Consider the following 26,249-nt stretch of genomic DNA (forward strand, 5'->3'; position numbering starts at 1 on the left):
TAAATTAAATAAGGAAAATTCGGCGACATTATGGCATAAGCGCTTGGGTCATATCTCAAAAGATAGAGTTGAGCGTCTTGTGTCTGATGGCATTTTGGATTCACTTGATTTTTCGGACTTCGACATATGTGTTGAATGTATCAAGGGAAAACAGACCAAAGTGAAGAGATTATGTGTCAACAGATCTTCGGATGTCTTAGAATTGATACATACGGATATTTGTGGGCCATTCCCTACGGAATCCTGGAATGGTCAACAATATTTTGTATCATTCATAGACGATTACTCACGTTATGGGTACCTATATCTCATTCATAAAAAATTTGAGTCTCTAGACATGTTCAAAGCCTATAAAGCTGAAGTTGAGAATCAACTCAATAGAAGAATTAAAACCGTTAGATCTGATCGTAGTGGTGAGTACTACGGTAGATATGATGGTTCAGGTGAACAACGTCCAGGACCATTTGCTAGATACCTAGAGGAATGTGGTATCATCCCACAGTACACTATGCCAGGTTCACCTAGCATGAATGGTGTAGCTGAAAGACGAAACATGACTCTTAAGGATATGGTAAGAAGTATGCTTGCTCATTCTTCTTTACCATAGTCACTCTGGGGAGAAGCACTTAAGACAGCAGCTTACATTCTGAACAGAGTACCAAGTAAAGCAGTTGCGCTAAAACACCTTATGAGTTTTGGACTGGTCGAAAGCCCAGTTTAAAGCATTTACATATTTGGGGATGTCCAGCTGAGGCAAGGCCTTATAGGCTAAATGAAAAGAAATTAGACTCCAAAACAGTTAACAACTACTTTATTGGGTACTCTGAACGCTCTAGGGGCTATAAGTTTTATGATCCCACACTAAGGAATATTTTTGAGACATGAACAACAACATTCTTTGAGGATGTTGAGTTTGTGGGGAGAAATAAGGTTAGAGACATTAGTTTTGAGGAGGAATTGGCTTCAGATCCAATCCATACAGTTACTTTTGACAATATTCAGGTTCCTATACCTGTTGTTACTCAAGAAGTAAATCCGAAACCTCAAGATGACAATGTTGAAAATGTTGAACAACTCCCTGTTCCAGAAGAACAAACTCAACAACCTCAAGAACCAGTGCCATTAAGGAGATCCACGAGAGAAAGGAGAAATGCTATTCCGGATGATTATATTGTATTTCTCCAAGAACATGAGGAAAATAATGGAATGTTGGAAGATGATCCAATCAACTTCCAAGAACATGAGGAAAATAATGGAATGTTGGAAGATGATCCAATCAACTTCCTTCAGGCCATGAAAAGTTCTAACTCTCAACAATGATTGATGCCATGAATGAAGAGTACAAGTCTATGCAAGGCAATAATGTTTGGGAACTTGTCCCGTTACCAGAAGGTGCAAAACCAATTGGTTGTAAATGGATTTTTAAAACCAAGCGGGATGCAAACGGTAATGTGGAGAGGTTTAAGGCACGTCTTGTGGCTAAAGGCTATACTCAAAAGGAAAGCATTGATTATACAGAGACTTTCTCTCCGGTTTTATCGAAAGACTCTTTCAGAATAATCATGGCACTTGTTGCTCATTATGATCTTGAGTTACATCAGATGGATGTTAAGACTGTATTTCTCAATGGCGACATTGATGAGATGATCTATATGGTGCAACCAGAAAACTTTGTGTCAGGAAACCCAAAGAATATGATATGCAAATTAAGGAAATCTATCTATGGACTCAAGCAAGCTCCTCGTCAATGGTATCATAAGTTTCAACAAATAATTATCTCGTTCGGTTTTGAGATGAACATTGTTGATGACTGTGCATATCACAAGTTCAGTGGGAGTAAGTATATTTTTCTGGTTCTGTAAGTCGATGACATATTGCTTGCCACTAATGATATAGGCATGTTGCACGAAACCAAGAGACTTCTATCAAAGAATTTTGAGATGAAAGATTTTGGGGACGCCTCTTTTATATTAGGGATCCAGATACATCGAGATCGCTCTCGGGGTATTCTTGGATTATCACAAAAGAGCTATATCGATAAGGTACTTAAAAGGTTTGGCATGCAAGATTGCAGACCAGGAGACACCCCTGTTGCTAAAGGAGACAAGTTTAGTCTCAATCAGTGTCCTAAAGGTAACCTTGAAATTCAAGAAATGCAGAAGATTTCTTATGCTTCGGCTGTAGGAAGTCTAATGTATGCTCAGGTATGTACGCGTCCGGATATTGCGTACATTGTTGGGATGTTAGGCAGATACTTAAGCAACCCTGGTATGGATCATTGGATAGCAGTCAAAAGGGTTATGAGGTATCTTCAGAAAACAAAAGATTACATGCTCACATACAGAAAATCAGAGAAATTAGAGGTCATTGGGTATTCGGACTCTGATTTTGCTGGATGCCAAGATAGCAGGAAGTCTACATCAGGCTACATTTATATGTTAGCAGGAGGAGCTATATCATGGAAAAGTGTCAAACAAACACTAGTAGCTTCCTCCACTATGGCAGCAGAATTTGTAGCTTGCTATGAGGCATCCAATCAGGGAATATGGCTGCGAAATTTTGTCACGGGACTGCGCATTTTGGAAAATGTTGAAAGACCACTAAGGTTATATTGTGACAATAAATCTGCAGTAATGTATTCCAATAACAACAGGAGCTCAACTAAGTCAAAACATATTGACATTAAGTTCCTGGTTGTGAAAGAAAGGGTACAGAGTGGACAGATATCCATAGAGCACATTGGGACAAACTCCATGATAGCTGATCCTCTTACTAAGGGATTGCCACCTAAGGTCTTTCATGAGCATACTGCTCATATGGGTGTGGTATTATTTGAGGATATTATGTTTTAGTGGGAGTTTGTATTTGTGGTGCTTTATGTTTGGTTGTATTGTCTGATCAGAATAAAGTATTCAGTTAAGACACTCTGTTACATTATGTTTGGTTTTGACCTCACTAAGGAGGACCAGTTGAAAATAGACATGTACTGATCACATTGCATGTAATTTTCATGCTGCACATCCATGATTGATCTATGTCGTTTGATTGTATTGGTATATGTGACCATTGATGGGTCGAGTCACGATAAATGTGACGAAGGCCGCTTTGATCCTATATTGATATAGTCAATGGACGAGATTGTTCGGAAATACCATTTCAGTGATAGCAATTTTTGAGCTCATAAGGTTATACACAGTTTAAGGAATCATATGGTGCCCAAGTGGGAGATTGTTGGATTTAATCTAATAAATCTATTTGTGGGCACATATGATTAATCAATGTGTATTGCTATCTTTCAGGATAACCCACTAAAGTGATCAATTAAGTTGGGTTAATGGGTATTTAAATATAATCATGGGGTTATATGTGCAGATACCAGGTTGTAATTGTGATTTATTGAGGGGCTAAATTACAAAAGTACAACATCTATAAATAAGGGGTTATGGTCCCTAACCTAGCATCTTTATGATCTCAGAGATAATATCAACACTAGAATCCCGAGTAGTAGGTTGAATGGTGCGCGTTGTGCGTGTCCAAGCCTCATGTTTATTTTGTTGTGTGTTTACACATGTGCATCTAGATAACCACGATTATTACAGAATTCCTACATTTTATATGGTTTAGATGATTAAATGTTTTGGGTGATTTGGGGGGAGGGGGGGTTAAGGTTTCAGATAGTAGAAGTCAGTCATCACAACTTCTCTCTAAGGAAACATGCCAAAATTACTTTAAGAACTTCAAAGTAATGAAAATGCTTCATCACTGACACCAAACCAAAATTATGCTAGCCAGAAAGATGATAGAACTTCCCCCCACAGGGGGGCCCACCCCCCTGTTTTCGGTCTTGCGAGCCGCCCGCGAGTTGGGCAGCCGTGAGTTAAAAAGCAGGGCTGTAGAACTTCATACAGTAAGCTGAAATGTTCTTGAAGCACACGGGTCTCTTACATCAAATTGACGTGTATATGTTAGCGAGAATTATAAAAAAAAATCCATAATAAATCAAGTAGCACCTGATATTCACATTAACAATAAGTTGAATGCCTCAAAGTTTGAGAATTCAAGCATTTTTGAAGAATAAGCCTTGTAGTTCAAGGATAAGAGCATATTCCACCTTATCTTGAATTCGAGATCCTTAGGCCATCAATTTAGTTGTTTCATTCCAAAAGAGAAGAGAAGGAGAATGCTAGCTCATCTTGCTGGAAAGTAGTACATGAAAGATGCAATTTGAATACATGGATTGGGAAAGCTTAATTGTGTATGAAATAGTAATGTCACACTCGCGAACCCGTTGGAGGATGTAAGCCCTAAGACCTATAGAGTGCAACACATGATTTGACTCAATTCACCACCAAAATTTACTAGTCAATGTTGCACTTGACTCCTTAGATTTATATTATAAACCAATCAATCAATATCCAATGCGGGACTAAATCTTGGGTTGTCACAGCCACCCCACTTTAATTACGTGATATCATCATCTTGTCATGTCAATTGGATCGTCCTAGTATTCACTGTTAGGCGATGTGAACTCCACAGGTGGCTCCCACCGCACTCACGCAATGTAGCACTTAGTTCAGCATAAGGCTGTCAAATGGGTGATTTTGGTTGGGTCATAAATGTGTAGGCACATTTATGCACATTTGCCCATTTATGACCTGTTTAACATTTGCTAAATAGGTCACTTCTCACGCACTCATTTTTTAAATGCATGGTCCATGGGTGACCCAATAACCCATTTAGCTATTGAATTTTTTTATATAAAAAAATTTAGGGATCTATTTTCTAAACTTATAAATAACACATGAAATCTAAAAATTTCTAACAGCCCTTATAAATTTAAAATTTGCAAAAAAACACACCTCATAGTTTAAAAAATTATAAATAACACCCTCAAGAGTTCAATTACAAAAAAAAAAAATCATAAAATACATATAAAAAATGAAATCTAAAATTTTCTAGCAGTCCCCTATACATTTAAATTTGCAAAAAAACACCCTTAACATTTTTAAAATTATGAAAAAAATCCTGAAGGGTTTAGAATTACAAAAACTATCCCAAAATTTCAAAACCTACATACAAATGACACATGAAATTTGAAAATTACTTGTAGTACCCTATAAATGTATAATTTACAAAAAATACCCTCAAAGTTTAAAAATTGCAAATAACACCTTCAAGAGTTCAAAATCACAAAAAAGTCTAAGAATTTTCTAAACTTGCAAATGACACATGAAATCTAAAAAATTTTAGCAGTCCCCCAAAATAAAGTTAAAATTTGCAAAAAAACCCTCAACACTTTAAAAAATATGAAAAGCATCCTTAAGGGTTTAGAATTATAAAAACCACCCTAAATTTTCAAAACATACAAATGACACATGAAATCTAAAAATTACTAGCAGCACCCTATACATTTATAATTTGTAGAGAACACCTTCATAGTTTAAAGAATTACAAATAACACCCTCAAAAGTTCAAAATTATAACTCCCAAAATTATTTAAACTTGCAAATGACACATGAAATCTAAAAATCTCTAGCAGTCCCCTATAAAATTAAAATTTACAAAAAACACCCTTAACGTTTTAAAGTTAGAATTAAAAAAATCACCCTGAAATTTCAAAACCTACAAATGACACATGAAATCTAAAAATTACCAGCAGCCCCCTATAAATTTATAATTTGCAAAAAATAACCTGATAGTTTAAAAATTACAAAAATACCTTCAAGAGTTCAAAATTATATAAAACTCTCAGAATTTTCTAAATTTACAAATGACAAATGAAATTTGGAAATCTCTAGCATCCCCTTGTGAATTTGAAATTTCCAAAAAATACACTCAAAGTTCCAAATTTGCAAAAAACACCCTTAAAATTTCAAAAATTGCATAAAACACCAAACAATTCCAAAACATGGACATAAACACACTACAAATCTAGAAATTACAAGCATCTTTTATGGTTGTGCTTCGTACATTTCAAACTTAGGGATGTTTTTCATAATTTTTAAACTTAAAGGATGTTTTTTTAGCAATTTTCAAATTTACAGGGGACTTGTCACAATTTCCATATTTCATGTGTTATTTGTAGGTCTTGAAATTTCAAGGCGGTTTTACTAAATTTTAAACCATTGAGGTTGTTTTTGTATTTTCCATAACATCGAGGGTGTTTTTGCAAATTTTAAAGTTATAGGGGAATGTTGATTTTTTTTAGATTTCATGTGTCATTTGTAAGTTTAGAAAACTCACAGAGTTTTATATAATTTTGAACTCTTGAGGGTATTTTTTGTAATTTTTTAAACTATGAGGGTGTTTTCTATAAATTATAAATTTATAGAAGGCTGTTGGTAATTTTTAGATTTCATGTGTCATTTATAGGTTTTGAAATTTTAGGGTGGTTTTTGTAATTCTAAGCCCTTGAGGGTGTTTTTTATAATTTTAAAATTTTGAGTGTTTTTTTAATTTTAAATTTATAAGGGATTGTTGGAAAATTTCAGATTTCATGTGTCATTTGCAAGTTTAGAAAATTCTGAGAGTTTTATATAATTTTGAACTCTTGAGGGTGTTTTTTTGCAATTTTTTAAAATTTGAAGGTCTTTTCTACAAATATTAAATTTATAGGGGGCTACTAGTAATTTTTGGATTTCATATGTTATTTGTAGGGTTTTAAATTTCAGGGTGGTTTTTATAATTCTAAACATTTAGGAGTGTTTTTCTTATTTTCTAAACCTTTGAGGGTGTTGTTTGCAAATTTCAAATTTATATGGGCCTACTGGAAATTTCATGATTTCATGTGTCATTTGTGAGGTTAGAAAGTCTTGAGATTTTTTTTGTAATTTTAACTCTTGAGAGTGTTTTTATAATATTTTAAATTTTAAGGGTATGTTTTCCAAATCTCAAAAATATAAGGGCTGTTGGTTATTTCCTAATATTATGTGTGTTAGTCGTTAGTTTACCTTTAAGGTGTTTTCTATAATTGTAAACTTTTAAAAGTACTTTTTTGTAATTGTTAAAACTTTGAGGATATTTTTGAAAGAATACTCATCTAAATGGGCAAATGGCCGAGTAATAGCCCACTAATTTATAACTCATTTATCTTTAATAGAAACAATATCGACCCATTTATGATCCATTTAACCAAATGGATGAGTTTGGATGGGTCATTTAGTGGGTGGGTATGGATGAGCAAATGGGTTTGGGTCAATTTTGCTATCCCTAGTCCTGCATAACATTCAACTCTACATTTCCAATTGGCTAATTGTTGTGATATTACTTGTCACGCCCGGGGACCACGAGCCCGTTGAGGCGATATAAGCAGTGTGACCCACTGAGTGCAACATATGATTTGGCTCAATCCACTATAAAAAGTGACTAGTCAGTGTTGCACTTGACTCATAGGAACTAAGACATATGAACCACTAAGTGTAGTGTATTGTTTGGCTCAAACCGCTAGCAAAATCGACTAGCAGATGTTGCACTTGAATCTCAATGCTTACCTTATAACACAATCAAATTAATGTCACTACTCGATGTAGGATAAAGGTTGGGGGCTTCACAATCACCCAACCTTAATTACACGAAGAGGATGTAGGGTAAAGGTTGGGGGCTTCACAATCACCCTGCCTTAATTATGTGACATCCTCATCGCTATCTCGTGATCACTAGGAGTAGAGGTGCTAAACCGCATTTGTATCCGAGGAAATATCCGATAGGTGCTAACCCTGCCTTAATAACGAATATGGATATGGTTACTCAAATCTATAACCGATAGGATATGATTACGAATATGGTTTTGTGGTGAAATATCTGTAACCGTATCCGAAATATCCGAATACATATTAGTCATACTCTTATGATAGTTTTAATTCTTAGATTATGAATTTGTGGTTAATTTTGATGATCAAGATGTCTAAGCTTAACTTTTTAGTAATAATGAGCATATTAACGAACTCTTTTGTATCACATGAACTATATTTTTCTCAATATTATCTAGTTTTCTCATATCCGTTTTGTATCCATATGCATATTCGCTTATATATCTGCATGTATATATCCGTAACCGTGTCCGATTTTAGTGGGTATGGATATGAATTTTCCTTACCGAAGTATATCCGTATCTGTATCCGAGATGGGTAAGCGGATATGAATATGGTAAACATCATATCCGAGCCGTATCTAGACCGAATGCACCCCTAACTGGGAGACAATGTAGACTCTACAGGTAGCTCCAATGAGAGCTAGAGGTGGCTCTCATCGCATTCATGAGATGTAGCACCTAGCCTCGTGGGCCCATGAATTTGTTGGCATGATATAAGCACTAGGACCCAAGGAGTGACACATGGTTTGTTCAATCCACTGCTAAATTAACTAATCATACTTGAGTCCTTAAACTTACATTATAAACCATTTATCACTCAATCAATATCCAATATGGGACTAAATCTTAGGTTATCAGAAGTAATGACCATGACCAAAAAGCATAAAATATATTCTCAGAATCAAAATAGAAAAGCCATAAAAGAGCATAAAACCTGATAATTTGTTGAACACAAATGGTCCGTGTCTCAGATGACAGGTAAATAATCTCCTTGTCATGAAACACACACGTTCTTTATCAAAGAATAGAAGTTTCTCCTAGTTGTAGTATTTTTCTATCATTCTCCTAGTTGTAGTATTTTTCTATCATACTAAGGAATAAAGCATGATCAAAGTGTTCTTTTCTTATGGTGTATCCATGATCACAAGCTCCCAGCACTATATAGATCACAAGTTACACAAAGTTATTTATTTTACAATGCAAGTCGGCAAAAAAGAGAGATCATCAATCAGTAGAAGAATTTGCCGAGCACGTCAGAACTTCTCCAGGACAAGTACTATCCAAATGGTTATATACATGTATTATGCTCGATAAGTATGAGAAATTTTATGAGAAGTACAAAATCTCATTTTCAATGGCTCACTTATTTACAAAATCTATATCGTATATAAATGCACTTCCAGATATTTAAACACTTCTTACACTATATGCAGTCTGTATGGTACAGATCCAGGCCAAGTGAGGAAAATAAAAATATAAACTCAATGTACAGGATTAATACGTATCTAGCCATAGCGATACGAAGTTGTGGCAAATCCAGTATATAGAACTTCAGAAATTAGCATAATGAAGAACTCATGAAAACGTTCATGTTTCATCACTCTTCACGGGAGTCCAAGTGTTCTTCGGTGTAGAATCTCTTCTGCAGCGGGTTATAAACCCTATAAAATACCCAATAAAGGCACCAAGAATCAAAACACTCGCCCCCATAGCATACGTTGTATATTTAGCTTCAACAACTTCCTCTTTAACCCCAACGTTTAAACCAAGCCCTGATGATATTTCCACTACATCATGCATCTGACCATCATGATTCCCGATATAGGCAAGTGTCAGTTTCTCCCTCGTGGCAAAAAGTCTTGTGTATCCAAATTCACCCCCACGATACATTGACCTTAGAGGTTGAGGGTAAATTGGTACATTTTGATGGTCCGATCTTGGTTCCCAGCTCGCTTGCCAATCTTGACCACCCATTCCAATTACCACATGAACAGGAGATCCTCCATGACTTGTAAAGTTTGAGGATACATCGACACAAGTGTAGTTTTTCATAGGACAAAACCTCTCGAACCTATGAACATGACCCCATAATGCAAGGGTCACATTGTTTTCCACCAACAGTGATTCTAAATTCTCCAACATTTTCTCTCTCATTGCAGTATCCCTGATTTCATTGCTAGTTGTGTACATTGGACGGTGGCCTTGAACAACAACAAAGGGTGTTTTATTTCTGTTTACCCTTTCTAGATCAGCTTTAATAAAATTGTACTGATCGCTGCCTTTCAGAAAGTTAGTTTCCGTCGACATGTAGAGGAAATGAACAACTCCAACATCAAAAGAATAGTAAAGGTTTTGAGTATCGGGAGCTCCGGTTCCTGTAGGCAATGACGAGTTTCCAGGCATTTTAAATCTGAGACTGTATGGAATACCACATTCACCTCCACCATCTTTTCCATAGACACTATAAGCCCATGATGGCTTCCATGGCTGTAGTGGCCAATCATACTCATGGTTGCCTATGCAAACATGATACGGAGTTTTGGATGCTATTGGTTCTATTTGATTGAAGAATTCATCCCAAATCCACGAGAAGCCCCTTGCATAGCTAATATCTCCGATATGAGAAATGAATGCGGGTTTATCGCCAAGATTCTCGAGGTCGCGGAGGATCCACTTCACGGTTGATCTGCTCTCGTCTTGTGTGCGGTAAAAGGTTGAGTACGGGACAGCAGTTCCCATATCTCCAAACAAGAAAGCAATTGTCTCATTTGCATCATTGTCACGAGAAATGAAGCTGTGGATAGAACTCCAACCATTTGCTTCGCTGCCAACCTGTGATTAGATACATATATTATTTGAACAGAGATAACAGAATATTCGTACAGAGTTATTGGCATATGACTGTTTGCAACAAAAGGAAGAGTAACTACAACAACTTATGAGAGATATCGGCAGCCTAAGAAAATGTCATAAAATAAGCAAACGGAAGAAATTTAAGTGGAAAATCTTGTGCAAACCTGATGTTGATTTAATAATTTTGATATCTAATAAAAAGAAGAAATACAACATATAACCAGGATAGATCAATGAAACAGTAGATAATCAAATCTAACAGAGTTCACTTTTCCATGGACAGTAATTAATGTCGTTAAACCAAGATAGATCAATTTTGGTGAGCTAACATCGAACAAAATAAAATATGTTTCAGCATCCACCTACATAGCCCAGTAATAAAAGTTGGAACAGGCATAAAAAACAAGCCAAATGCTTAAATGCCCGAAAAATCTTTATGCTAACTAAATAATAAGACATACCTATTATATACAACCCTAACGTGATAGTACATGATTTTCTGGTTTAAACATTCTCCTAAAGTCATTTCAATTTCTCTTCCAGTTCACATTAGATTAATTCTAGCGCTCATCACGCAAGAAGTTGTTCAGCTTTAAGGTTTTGCATGCGACATTCACTTTGTGACTTTCTTTTAAACACATTATTGAATCATTCAACTCATTAAAAGGACAGGAAGACAGGACTAATCGATTCAGATAACTAGGGAAAACCAAGACCTATCATGGAAAAATGAATAACAAGAAGTAGTCAGCCACAATGCACCTAGGACTCAAATGAGGAACATTATAGGCATAAAAGACAAGAGGAAACCAAAAGGATTCAGACACTAAAAATTCATGCCTCAAGAGCCTCAAGAAATAGGACAGCAACACAACACTACAAATTTCATGTAGAGCCTAACGTCAAATCCAATTGAAGATTCAAAGGACCACATTTAAAAAAAATATGAAATTCTTGAATTTTAACCTTATGTGACAAGTCAATTCATGCATGTTGAACTCAGGCCTAGCGGTTCAAACTGCTCTTAGATGATCCATCACGGTCCCACAACTTGCCTCACCAATACTAAACTTAATGTAACATTTGCGCATCATTTACTTGAACTTTGCCTAGACTTCTTCCTTTGGCAACATACATAAGACCAACATAGTGGCAGAAATCCTTTCCTCCACTTACCTTCAATAAGGAAGACCTACCCCCTTAACAGAAATGCAACAATATCTGTATATCCTTGTCTCTTCTTTTAGGTCTACACATCGTCCTTGTTGCTCAATTAGCTAAAATCTGTCCTATTGCTTCCTAATCGATGCATTTATTGCCACTGTTAATTCTTCCTCGTTCTAATCTCAATTGAAGCTTACTCGAGCTTTTTCTAGATGTGTTTATTCCTTATCCTATCTTGAGAATTTTCCTACTTACCTGTCTCAAAAGTTTCATTCTCTCTGCCTTTGAAATCATCCATTCTCTTGCCACATCAATTAGCACCACATCATCAATAAACAATATGTATCAAATAATACTTTTAATACTTAAAATAATCAACTAATCAATTAAATTCCTGCTCTGATAAGAAACTACATCAAAATATAAATAATAGATAACTGTCCCAAATAATTTCAAATAGCATCATAATTATCAACAATTAGCTAATCAGGTAACAAATAAACAACATGTTGATAATGAACATACACCATAAATAATTTTGATATACTTATAGCCCTTTCAACCTTAACCTACTGAAAAAAGGTTTATGACAAGCAATGGAAGGCCAATGCAGCTTAATATAGCACAATAAAACTTTACAATTCATAAAAAAGTTGTAACAGCACCTATTTATACAACAAAAAATTTATATGATTATAAGAAGTAAGCTAATAAATCAAACAAACGAATTGATTGATACTGTCTATTTCCTATTAAAACATAATGAAAACTATAGACTACAGTTAGCAAAATAGTTAATGATTGCTATAACTAAATTGCCTGTGAGTAGGATGCTATCAGAGACACCAACAAAACCAGATTGATACGGAAAAGTTCTAATATAAATTAGAGCATAGACACCCTAGTAGCCAATTAAGTGGATCCGGATCTCCAAGCATCACTTGCTACAATTCAACTAGTTTTTTGTAAGTAACATATGATAATATTAACTATACACCAATTAGAAAACAGGATAAGTTGCATATAACCCACTCATCCATATCTTCCGTAGCAATTTTCACAAACTTGTTTACTGCACTTAACATCAACGGGGTTGCCATCTCGGGAAGGACAAATTGCAGATAACCCCTTCCCTCATGAATAGATGGGTGACTGCTAATATATGTTCAACGGTGGTGGTCGCTTTGAGCTTTCTTCACCTTTTGGAGAAAAGTTTGGTGCTTGCTTATTCTAGTTCCAAATTTCATGATAAATGCAAACATTAAAACCAGAGCCTATCACAATCTTCATAAAAATTCGACCTTTGTCAGCTCAACTGATAACAACACTCCCTCTCCTTCCCCAAACCCTTCATGACTCCATCATGAATATACCCGTGAGAATCATTTGTTTTAAACAGAATTCTGAATGGTGAGGTATTACACTTAAAAGTGTTGAAACTTTGGTGTTTCTTTTCCTTCAAATTCAAACTTCACGGTGTCAGGGCATCTCCAACCATACCCTCCAAATTTGGCCCTCCAAATTGGAATATTCTAGGAATATTCCAATTTGGAGGGTGAAATTTGGAGGGTTGCTCCAACCCACTCTCCAAATGTTTTTCTTTTTTTTTTTTGTCAAAAAGCCATATAAATTAAAGAATGTTGGATATAGTTTACGTTAATAATTTTATTGTTAATAATTTATTTGGGAAAAAATTATAACATTATAAAGGTGTCGATGAGAGCTTTAAAATGAACCCAATATTAATACTGCAATACAACATATTAAAAAAGAAGAAATTCTGAAATAACAGTGAAAGCATACATCGATAGAACAAGAAAGCAAATATTAACCTCTAATACAACATACCATAGGTCGCAAACATAAACCTCAAACATAAAATATGATAAGAGACAATTAAAATTCTGGCAGGTCATTATCGTTATAACTACTGGTTCCATCCCGATCTCTCGAAGAACCACCATATTCATTTCTTCCTACAGAACCAGCTTCGCCCGCAAATTGAGAAAATCCTCCTTGATTTCCAGTGGGAAATTCATATTCGTTTTGTCCTCCTACAACTCCTCTAAGAAGATCATAAAATCCTCTTGGCCCTCTGGAGGAAAATCCATAGTCGAATGATGGAGCTCTATATTCCTTTCTATTCATAATTTCCTTTTTTTTTTGTTGATAGTAAGCATGTTCACTTTGATCAACGATGTTACTGAGATCAGTCAACATAATTTGTCTATCCTCGCTTTCACGCTGAAGAGCTAATTGTTGGTCACGTTGTTCTACTTGTAATACCCCAACCCTTGAGAGGGTGATGTGATTAGTATTGATAGATCTGATGGACTGGCCTCACAAACCACCACATGTCTTTTCAGCACGTTTTGTCCTCACTCACGCGCTCCCTGGAAAACTTCCCAGGGGGTCACCCATCCTAGAATTTCTCCAGGCCAAGCACGCTTAACTTTGGAGTTTCTAAGAGCTGGGTTCTCGAAAAGAAGATGCATCTTGATGGTATGAGTATTCCAATCAAATCTATCAATACTAATCACATCACCCTCTCAAGGGTTGGGGTATTACAAATTTCTCCAATTCAAGCACGCTTATCTTTGGAGTTTCTAAGAGTTAGATTCTCGAAAAAAAGATGCATCTTGGTGGTAGAAATGTACGTGGATCTGGTTCCGAAGAAAATCAAATGGACCCCAATGTTATGTTGCAGATGATGCAAAATCTCACCACTATAATGCAAAATCAGCAGCAACAACTTAGCAAACAGCAAGACGCTCGAGACGTTGATTATCCTCGATTACGAAGTGGTATGGCGGAATTTAAGAGGTTGACACCGCCTACCTTCGAAGGAAGTGTTGATCCTATGGTAGCTGAAGACTGGATCACAGAGATGGAGAAAGTATTTACTTATACGAAGTGTCCTGATGGAGAAAAAGTGGCTTATGCAATATATATGTTAAAAGGTCGTGCATATGGCTGGTGGCAAATGCAGCAGAGGATTTTGGGAGATGGTGCTGACCAATTGTCTTGGGAAGAATTTAAGAAAGTCTTTTATGAGAAATACTTTCCAAAGACTGTTCGCCAGCAGAAGGAGAAGGAATTCCGTGAGCTGAAGCAAAATGATAAGACTGTAGTTGAATATGAGGAGGAATTTACTTATCTATCCAAGTTTGCACCACAATTTGTTACAACAGAAGAAGATAGAGCACGTCGTTTTGAGGAGGGTCTGCAACCCCAGATAAGATTTCAAGTGAGCTCATTTGAACTCCCTACTTATGCAGCAGTATTAAAGAAAGCTTTAGTAATTGAAAAGGAACGAAAAGAAATCTTCTCAGTTGATAATCACAAGAATGATAATATGAAGAAGAGGTTCAGATCGGACGGACGTGGAGGTCACAACAAGAACTGGCAAAACAAAAGACACAGTGGAGATTTAAAAGGAAAGCAGACTATGAATCAGAAGTCGATGAGATGCACCATTTGTGACAAGCCTAATCATGAAGCTAAAAATTGCTGGAGAGTTACAGGTGCTTGTTTGAGGTGTGGCCAAAAGGATCACAAGATTGCAGATTGTCCTAAGTTGAATGAAACATCAGGTCAAAATACATCTCAACGTGATCAGCGTCCTCAAGTGAAGGCACGAGTTTACTCTATAACCGAGCAAGAGGCTCTGGCGAATAATGATGTGGTGTCAGGTATTATACCTATATTTTCTACTTTTGCTCGAATACTATTTGATTCTGGAGCTTCGCATTCCTTTATTGCTGCACAGTTTGTTAAGAAAAACAAACTACCATGTGATACCCTACAACAAGAATTACTTGTTAGTACACCTGGGGGTAATATATTAGTATCAAATCAGGGTTGTAAGGGGAAAATTAATATTTGGAACTGTCTCATTCATGATCTGGAACTGGCGGCAGTAGTGTTTGCTCTAAAGATTTGGAGACATTATTTATATGGTGAACATTGTGAAATATATACTGACCACAAGAGTTTGAAATATATATTCACCCAAAAGGAGTTAAATTTGCGGCAAAGAAGATGGTTGGAGCTTCTAAAGGATTATGACATTACCATCAATTATCACCCTGGCAAGGCAAATGTTGTTGCTGATGCCTTGAGCCGCAAGAATACATGCAATCTAGCATATTTAGTTACTTCTCAAAGAAAAATATTGGAGGAATTGGATCGTACTGGAATTGAAATTAGAGTTCAATTAGCCAATATGGTGATACCACCTTCTTTGATAGATGAAGTTAAAGCAAACCAACATAAGGATCCTCACCTAGTAAAGATAAAGAAAGAGGTGGAAGAAGGTTCTCGAAGAGAATTTAAAATACATAAAGATGGGTCTTTGATGTTTGGAAATAGAATTTGTGTGCCTGATATACCAGAGATAAAGAAGAAGGTTCTGAAAGAAGCGCACCACTCTCTGTATACTATGCATCCTGGATCAACTAAGATGTATAAAGATTTAAAAGAAATCTATTGGTGGAATAACATGAAGAGAGAAATTGCTATTTATGTTTCGGAATGTCTTACTTGCCAACAAGTAAAGGCTGAACACCAAAGACCAGCTGGTTTAGTTCAAAATTTGGACATACCGATGTGAAAGTGGGAAAAGATCACCATGGATTTCATCACCGGCCTTCCCAAGACTTTGAAGAAGAATGATGCTATATGGGTGATTGTTGATCGATTAACTAAGTCAGCGCACTTTCTACCTATCAATATGAAATTTTCACTAGAAAAGCTGACTAAATTATACATCAAGGAGATAGTGAGACTGCATGGAGTGCCCATCTTAATAGTATCAGATAGAGACCCTAGGTTCACATCAGAATATTGGAAAAGTGTACATAGAGCTCTACAAACTAAACTAAATTTTAGCTCAGCGTACCATCCACAGACGGACGACCAATCAGAAAGGACAATTCAGACACTGGAAGATATGCTGAGGTGTTGTGTACTAGAAATGAGAGGATCATGGGAAGATTATCTGCCCCTAGCAGAATTTGCATATAATAACAGCTATCAAACTAGTATTCAAATGGCACCATATGAACTTCTTTATGGAAGAAAGTGTAGGTCTCCTGTCTATTGGGACGATGTTGGAGAAAGAAAACTTATTGGATCAGAGTTGATACAGCAAGCAATTGATAAAGTTCAATTAGTGCGGGAACGCCTTCGCACAGCACAAAGTCGTCAGAAGAGTTATGCTGACCAAAGAAGAAGAGAATTAGAATTTCAGGTGGGCGATCATGCTTTCTTGAAGGTTTCACCTACCCGAGGAGTGAAAAGATTTGGAATCCAAGGGAAGTTAAGTCCTAGATTCGTTGGTCCTTTTGAAATTCTGCAAAGGATTGGTCCAGTGGCATATAAATTAGCATTACCGCCATCTCTATCTGGAATACATGACGTATTTCACGTATCGATGCTGCGAAAGTTCATCCGAGAGTCTAATAAGATAATCGAATTATCTCCAGTGGAGCTCAAACCGGACTTGACATATGAGGAGAAACCTAAGCGCATCGTGGAATTTCATTACATATGTTGAGATTATATTTTAATGCATTATACTATGTATGCAAACATTCATTATGACATTCCGATATTTACCACATATCCCCGATATTTCCCCGATATCCGCAATCCGATATGAATTTTGGTCATCCGATATTTCCCCGATATCCGATATTTAAAACCTTGCTAATGAGATAATCGAATTATCTCCAGTGGAGCTCAAACCGGACTTGACATATGAGGAGAAACCTGAGCGCATCGTGGATTTTAAAGAACAAGTACTTAGGCGTCGAACCATCAAATATGTGAAAGTACAATGAAAGAATCATTCAGAACGAGAAGCTACTTGGGAAACTGAAGATTCCATGCGAGAGAAATACCCCGAGCTCTTTATACATTAAGGTACGTTAAGTTTCGAGGACGAAACTTTTTATTAGGAGGGGAGTGTGTAACAGCCACCCCAAGTTATAAAAAAAATGTATAAAAAAAAATTACTGTTCAATATCATGCGCTTCCTCATTACGCCGCCCACGTGATACGACACTAATTTTTAAAAAAAAAATTCCTCTTTTCCACTCCGTAATCTCTCTTTTCCACACCGTAATCCCGATAGCTTTTCTCCCTTTCGATACCGACAACACAGCTTTCAGCTTAAAAAGGGAAGAAGGGGGAAAGAATTCGTGTAAAAAAAAAGAAAAAGAAAGAAAATGAGAGAGACAGAGAGAAGAAGCTGGAGGAAGAGGAAGGTGACAGTGGGGAAAGAAAATGGGATTTTATTTGAAAATCAAGCAAATTGAAAGGTATAGTTACTCCCTTGTTTGATTTCTTTGATTTCTTCGAACTGATTTAGATTTCTTAAGGAATTTGAAAAAAAAAGAAAAAAAAGAAAATACTAACCTTGATCCGGCGGGAGTTCGCCGCCAACCGCTCCTGGTCGCCGGTGATTACCTGTTGCCGGAGGGAGAAAGAGGAACGGAGAGGAGGCAAGTAGTGAGAGAAGAGATGGAGTGGAGAAAAGAGACGAAAAAATGAAGAAAATCTCTGAGAGGAAGAGATAAAGAGAGTTTTAATTAAATAACAAAATTATTTCGGGACCCCTGAAAGATTTTTAGTTTGTATATAGGCCCAAATAATAAAGAGGAATAAAAATATCCTTAAGACCCCTGAAAATTTAAAAGTTTGTAAATAACCCTAACAGAGAATTCAAAGAACATATATAAATAGGATAATTTCGTATAGACCCCTGTTATTTGTTTTATTTACAAATAAGTCCAATTTGAAGAATAATAGATAACTTTTGGGACAGAATTAAGTTGTTATAAAACCTTGCCTTATCATAATTTAATAGTAAACCCATATCTACCATATTTATAGATTTTAATTATTATATTAAAAAATTATTGGCTCTAGAAAGAAATAATAATAATAAAATTAGAAACAAGCTTCAGAAAAATCCTAGAAATTAAGAAACCTTAGTAGTATACCCAAATAGTATGCACATGAAATCTTTTGTATTAGATATTTATACATCTTGAATGATTATAGGTTTGATCAAGGAGTAGATTTTCTTGGAGTACTGTTCTCCAAATTATTACAAGATCTGTTAAGGTGAGTAGAATTCTTATCATTGGTTATTTTCTATTATGTATTATTTAAATAGAAATGTTATTTTGTATAGAGAAATGATGGATCAGACATGTTACTCTGTTCGTTTATAAGAATTGTTAACAAAATTGAATTGATAGCTATTTATCTTTTACAAGATAAATATTGTTAGTATATGAGAATATTAAAAAAATATCAGTTACTGTTCAAATGCATTTATCGAAGAACACTAGTTGAAAAAGAAAATTTTTATATTCATTTAGATTCATGAATATTCTAATTTCATGAAATTGATATGAGAAAAGTTTGCAAAAGTGTTCAAGCATTTACAATGCTTTCATATAAGTGAAAGTTGTTGTAAGTGATTCTTTGAGAAGAAAAAAATGTGTTATCCTCAGAAGTCCACTATGGAGTGAAATGATTTGTTTAAGCCTATCATATGGTATTGAATGTACCGATCAGTGTTAAAGTGACCTTCGGGCAAAAGTGGCCTCCGGGCAAAAGTGGCCTTCGGGCAACCTATGGTAGTGCTAGGTACATTCTGTCCCCGGGTTGACTTATAGTGATTCGATGCGCATTCCCATGCTACTGGGCTATAATTTTCGTAGCCTTAGTGTGACAACTGAGGAAATTTTGTAATTGTGGATTTAGCTTGATATCTACAATTTTAAAAGTATTTAGTATTCATTCGTATTATTTCTTAAATTATGAATATTCCTTGCTATTCTTAGAAACTTTCTCATTTGAAATATTATGCATCTCTCAATTGTTCTTTCTTAAATTTTAGTATTAATAAATTCTCAAACTTGACTGATCCGCTAATGATAAGCTTTCTACTCACTGAGTGTAAACTCACCCCGTTGTTTTTCAATCTTTTTCAGATGAAAATTAGATAGCTTTATCGAAGCCTCGAAGCTTTGGAACATGAGAAGAATGTTTTAGAGTGTTTGGTGTTGAAGCTATAGTCATGCTAGTCATGCTATTATGCATATGTAATAAGAGTCTTCTGACTCATTAGAGTGAACTTGTTATCCAGGTTTTAAATATCGGATATCGGGGAAATATCGGATGATCAAAATTCATATCAGATTGCGGATATCAGGGTTTCTCCAGGCCAAGCACGCTTAACTTTGGAGTTTCTAAGAGCTGGGTTCCCGAAAAAAAGATGCATCTTGATGGTATGAGTATTCTAATCAAATCTATCAATACTAATCACATCACCCTCTCAAGGGTTGGGGTATTACAATCTCCCTCACTTAAACTCGCAACGTCCTCGTTGCGCCAAATCATATCACCCAAGACCGTACCATCCATGTGAGATTCTAGAGGTGGCTCCTACGGCCTCAAGAGGTGGCTCCCGTCCTCTCGACGTAGCACTTTGTGCCGTATAGCACTTAGCTCTCATAATTCCGATTGGCTTGTCTCTGATACCATAACTGTCACGCCCCTAAAATGCGCAGCTAATTTTGAGATGCATGACAGCGACAACACGTGCATAAAGCACATGCTAAGCCTGCGGTGCACTTCCACATTATAATAAACTTCATTTTACAACAACACGTGCATAAAGCACATGCTAAGCCTGCGGTGCACTTCCACATTATAATAAACTTCATTTTACAAGAAGCTTATTTGACAAATAAAGAAGTCTCAGAGCAAAACCATATTATAACAAGTTAACTCTAATGAGTCAGAAGACTCTTATTACATATGCATAATAGCATGACTAGCATGACTATAGCTTCAACACCAAACACTCTAAAACATTCTTCTCATGTTCCAAAGCTTCGAGGCTTCGATAAAGCTATCTAATTTTCATCTGAAAAAGATTGAAAAACAACGGGGTGAGTTTACACTCAGTGAGTAGAAAGCTTATCATTAGCGGATCAGTCAAGTTTGAGAGTGAGTTTACACTCAGTGAGTAGAAAGCTTATCATTAGCGGATCAGTCAAGTTTGAGAATTTATTAATAATAAAATTTAAGAAAGAACAATTGAGAGATGCATAATTATTTCAAATGAGAAAGTTTCTAAGAATAGCAAGGAATATTCATAATTTAAGAAATAATACAAATGAATACTAAATACTTTTAAATTTGTAGATATCAAGCTAAATCCACAATTACAAAATTTCCTCAGTTATCACACTAAGGCTACGAAAATTATAGCCCAGTAGCATGGGAATGCGCATCGAATCACTATAAGTCAACCCGGGAACAGAATGTACCTAGCACTACCATAGGTTGCCCGAAGGCCACTTTTGCCCGGAGGCCACTTTTGCCCGAAGGCCACTTTAACACTGATCGGTACATTCAATACCATATGATAGGCTTAAACAAATCATTTCACTCCATAGTGGACTTCTGAGGATAACACATTTTTTTCTCAAAGAATCACTTACAACAACTTTCACTTATATGAAAGCATTGTAAATGCTTGAACACATTTGCAAACTTTTCTCATATCAATTTCATGAAATTAGAATATTCATGAATCTAAATGAATATAAAAATTTTCTTTTTCAACTAGTGTTCTTCGATAAATGCATTTGAACAGTAACTGATATTTTTCTAATAGCCTCATATACTAACAATATTTATCTTGTAAAAGATAAATAGCTATCAATTCAATTTTGTTAACAATTCTTATAAACGAACAGAGTAACATGTCTGATCCATCATTTCTCTATACAAAATAACATTTCTATTTAAATAATACATAATAGAAAATAACCAATGATAAGAATTCTACTCACCTTAACAGATCTTGTAATAATTTGGAGAACAGTACTCCAAGAAAATCTACTCCTTGATCAAACCTATAATCATTCAAGATGTATAAATATCTAATACAAAAGATTTCATGTGCATACTATTTGGGTATACTACTAAGGTTTCTTAATTTCTAGGATTTTTTCTGAAGTTGTTTCTAATTTTATTATCATTTTTTTTTTCTAGAGCCAACAATTTTTAATATAATAATTAAAATCTATAAATATGGTAGATATGGGTTTACTGTTAAATTATGATAAGGCAAGGTTTTATAACAACTTAATTCTGTCCCAAAAGTTATCTATTATTCTTCAAATTGGACTTATTTGTAAATAAAACAAATAACAGGGGTCTATAAGAAATTATCCTATTTATATATGTTCTTTGAATTTTCTATTAGGGTTATTTACAAACTTTTAAATTTTCAGGGGTCTAAAGGATATTTTTATTCCTCTTTATTATTTAGACCTATATACAAACTAAAAATCTTTCAGGGGTCCTAAAATAATTTTGTTATTTAATTAAAACTCCCTTATCTCTTCCTTCCTCTCAGAGATCGTTCTGTCATTTTTTTTTCTTCATTTTTTTTCGGTTCTCTTTTCTCTCTCTCTCTTTCGATCTCTCTCTCTCACTATCTTCCTCTCTCTCTCTCGTGTTCCTCTTTCTCCCTCCGGCAACAGGTAATCACCGGTGACCAGGAGCGGTCGGCGACGAACTCCCGCCGGATCAAGGTTAGTATTTTCTTTTTTTTTCTTTTTTTTTTTCAAATTCCTTAAGAAATCTAAATCAGTTCGAAGAAATCAAAGGAATCAAAGAAATCAAACAAGGGAGTAACTATACCTTTCAATTTGCTTGATTTTCAAATAAAATCCCCTTTTCTTTTCCCACTGTCACCTTCCTCTTCCTCCAGCTTCTTCTCTCTGTCTCTCTCGTTTTCTTTCTTTCTTTTTTTTACACGAATTCTTCCCCCCTTCTTCCCTTTTTAAGCTGAAAGCTGTGTTGTCGGTATCGAAAGGGAGAAAAGCTATCGGGATTATCGGGATTACGGTGTGAAAAAGAGAGATTACGGAGTGGAAAAGAGAGGAATTTTTTTTTTTAAAAATTAGTGTCGTATCACGTGAGCGGCGTAATGAGGAAGCGCATGATATTGAACAGTAAGTTTTTTTTTTATACATTTTTTTTATAACTTGGGGTGGCTGTTACACTACTTCTCTAGCTCGCAATTCTAATTTTATCTTTTTATTTTCAAGTTTCATTATCATCAATCGCTCCATTTTTTCCCTGCTCATTTAATTCTAATTTTATCTTTTTATTTTCAAGTTTCATTATCATCAATCGCTCCATTTTTTCCCTGCTCATTTCACGTTTAGCATCCATCTCTTTTCAAGTTTCATTATCATCAATCGCTCCATTTTTTCCCTGCTCATTTCACGTTTAGCATCCATCTCTTACATACTCTTAATAATTCCCTTCTCATAACTAAACTCCGCCGAAATTTTTCTCTTTGCCTTCTCTTTCTTTCTTCCAACAGGACGACTTGCTGGGCTGTCCGTGGGAGACAGGCCATCACTCATGTTAACAAAACTTTCTCTCTCCGTGTTCGACTCTGATCCTTCAGAGATGCTCCCAACTGCATGATTGGATTTAGGGTCAGCCCATTTCTCGGCATCCTTGAGGATCGTCCAAACATGATCGAATTGAAATCCTTTCTTTTCTTTAACATCTTCTCCGTACATGATTCTAGCTTGAGTCAACTAACAAAATTACAAACAAAAAATATTAGACAGTTGAAAATGATATTATAAAATCCATAGTAAAAATATATACTTACTATATCGATTTCAGAAGCTCCACTTGGATTCAGTCGCTCGATTTGTCGAACACAACCCCGAAATTTGTTTGCTGCCTTCTTAATTGCGTCCATACGACATTCCAGAGACTTTGGTGACCGTTGTTTATCACCTACCTTTTCATGGAAGACTGCTGTGATCCTTTCCCACATCTTATCTTTCTTTTGACATGTGCCTGAGACTGGGTCTTGAGAAATTTCAAGCCATGCCAAGCACAAGAACTGATCTTCTTGGTTACTGAATGATTTTCCTCGAACAGATGTCATAGTGGATGAAGAAAGATTGGTGGACAAAAGTATGGGATAAGCTACCATTATTTATAATACACGTCTCCTGACGAGCACAAGTGATGGTGGGAATCTGGTGATTGCAAGAAGACAAGCACGAGACTCGATATTGACATGACTGGACATGGCTCTTGGAAACATCACCCGACGAGAAGTGATGGTGTGAATCTGGTGATTGCAAGAAGACAAGCACGAGACTCGATATTGACATGACTGGACATGGCTCTTGGAAACATCACCCGACGTTTGGTGATGGTGGGAATCTGATGATTGAAAGAAAAGCACGAGACTCGATATTGACATGACTGGACATGGCTCTTGGAAACATCACCCGACGAGAAGTGATGGTGGGAATCTAGTGATTGCAAGAAGACAAGCACGAGACTCAATATTGACATGACTGGACATAGCTCTTGGAAACATCACCCGACGAGAGGTGATGGTGGGAATCTTTCACAACTCTTTAAATATATGAACTCTAAATACAAAACTCAATATATCACAACTCTTTTCTCTTCATACAATAAAATATGAGCTTTGGAGAATGGTCATCTTGGAACCACTCTTTTTCTTCCTCTGATGGAGAGACCCTCGATCTTTGCTTTCAAGACTGGGAGAATGAACTGGCTGAGCAGGAGGAGCGAGATGAAGTCTTGAAGAAAATATTGGCTCGTCGTCTTCAAGAGAGCAGAGAACGAAAACGTAAAGGATCGATTCCTGGTCATGTGGTGATCAATCGAGGAAGAGAAGAAGGTAACTCTCGACTTTGGCACGATTATTTTTCTGAGAAACCCACATATGGGGATGCTCTTTTTCGCAGAAGGTTTCGATGTCGACGAGATCTATTCCTTCGCATTGTCAATGCAGTAAAAGAACACGACAACTACTTTGTGCAGAAGAGAGATGGTCTTGGTGTATTAGGATTATCGACTTTACAAAAAGTAATAGCAACGCACGCATGTTAGCGTATGGAACTTGAGCGGATAGTACCGGCGAATATAATAGGATTGGTGAGTCAACCGTAATCCAATGCTTGAAGAGGTTTTGTCGGGCAGTTATAGAGGTGTTTGGAAATGAATATTTGAGGTATCCCACTACGGGTGACATTGCACGGTTGCTAAGGAAAGGAGAAGAGCGCGGAATTTCGGGAATGTTGGGCAGTTTAGACTGCATGCACTGAAAATGGAAAAACTATCCAACGGCTTGGGCGGGACAGTACTCGGGACGTCACGGAGGCCCAACAATGATTCTAGAGACAGTAGCCTCATATGACTTATGGATATGGCATTCTTTTTTTGGATTACCAGGATCTAACAATGATATTAACGTACTGCAATCTTCAAATTTGTTTAACCAACTAGCACAAGGTATTTCTCCTCCTGCTAATTATAGTATTTTAGGAAAGAATTATGATACAGGTTACTACTTGGCCGATGGGATATACCCCAAATGGTCTACTCTTGTACAAACAATATCCTAACCATAAGGGCCTAAGAGGCAGCTTTTTGCTGCTATGCAAGAAGGATATCGAAAAGATGTAGAGCGGGCTTTTGGTGTTCTTCAGTCACGATTTGCCATTATCAAGGGACCATCACGTTTTTGGGACAAGCGGAGACTACACGACATAATGACTGCTTGTATTATACTACATAACATGACTGTGGAGGATGAACGCGATGCAGAACCAGAGATTATTGTTCATGACGAAATTTCAAGACCTGAAGAGATAGATATTGATGATGCCGAACGATTCCAACGATTCTTTGATCGACATAGGAAGATTCAAGATAGGGAAGCTTATTTTATGCTTCGAAACGCACTAATTGAACATTTATGGCAGAAGCACGGCAACGAAGGAATGTAATTTAAATATTGTAATTTATGCTTGTACTTTTTTATGGAGCGAGTTAAATAGATCCCCGTATTTTAAATTTCATGTCTGATACTTATTTATTTAATTTAAAAATTAATAATTTTATAATAATACTAAAATAAATTAATCTTAGTTTCATTTTAAAGATCTCAACGAGCCCTTTCCAAATATATAATGATTTCAAATATTAGATTAATAATTTTTTAACTATATTTATTTGAAATTAAACATCTAATTTAAATTACTAAGAAGGATGGCAAAGTGGTAAATTTTAAGAAATCAAATAGTTAAAAATGGCAAAATTGTAATTAAAAAATCATGAATAGGGTTATGGAGAGACCCTCCATATTTTCTCCCCACTCAAATTTGGAGATCTCCAAATTTGGAGAGTGGTTGGAGAGGTTCCACTCTCCAAATTTGGAGATTTTGGAGATATAGAGGGTGGTTGGAGATGGTCTCAAAAGTTAAAAATCTGTCAAACTTTAGAACACTAAAGCGCCATTTAACTCAATACTAAAAGTAGGTCAAGTTTTGAGCTTTCTTCAACTTCCCTAGAAAAGTTTGAGCTCAAATTCTAATTTCATGACAAGTAAAAACTTTAGAGACAAAAACTGTCATAACCTCTATGAGCTCACCTGATAATAGTACTTCCTCCCTCTCTCCAGCCCCTTCATGACCCCATCGTGAATGAACCCGGGATCCCGCCACCCGATGCTCGCATTCGCCGGATAATC

The 26,249-nt window shown here is 36.0% G+C and overlaps 1 protein-coding gene across 1 annotated transcript in view; it reads right to left on the bottom strand.

The window, feature by feature from the left end:
- Nucleotides 1–8,868: 8,868 nt before the first annotated feature.
- Nucleotides 8,869–26,249, bottom strand: part of LOC109827056 (probable inactive purple acid phosphatase 2) — an 18,044-nt gene continuing 663 nt past the window's right edge. The window contains 2 exon segments of the mRNA XM_020394020.1: nucleotides 8,869–10,423; nucleotides 26,151–26,249. The exon segment at nucleotides 26,151–26,249 is cut by the window's right edge and continues 11 nt beyond it. Coding sequence (XP_020249609.1) covers nucleotides 9,179–10,423; nucleotides 26,151–26,249 — 1,344 coding nt within the window. The 3' untranslated portion in view covers nucleotides 8,869–9,178.

Source organism: Asparagus officinalis, unplaced genomic scaffold (assembly GCF_001876935.1).
Source record: "Asparagus officinalis unplaced genomic scaffold, Aspof.V1 AsparagusV1_Un11, whole genome shotgun sequence".
NCBI classification, from domain to species: domain Eukaryota; kingdom Viridiplantae; phylum Streptophyta; class Magnoliopsida; order Asparagales; family Asparagaceae; genus Asparagus; species Asparagus officinalis.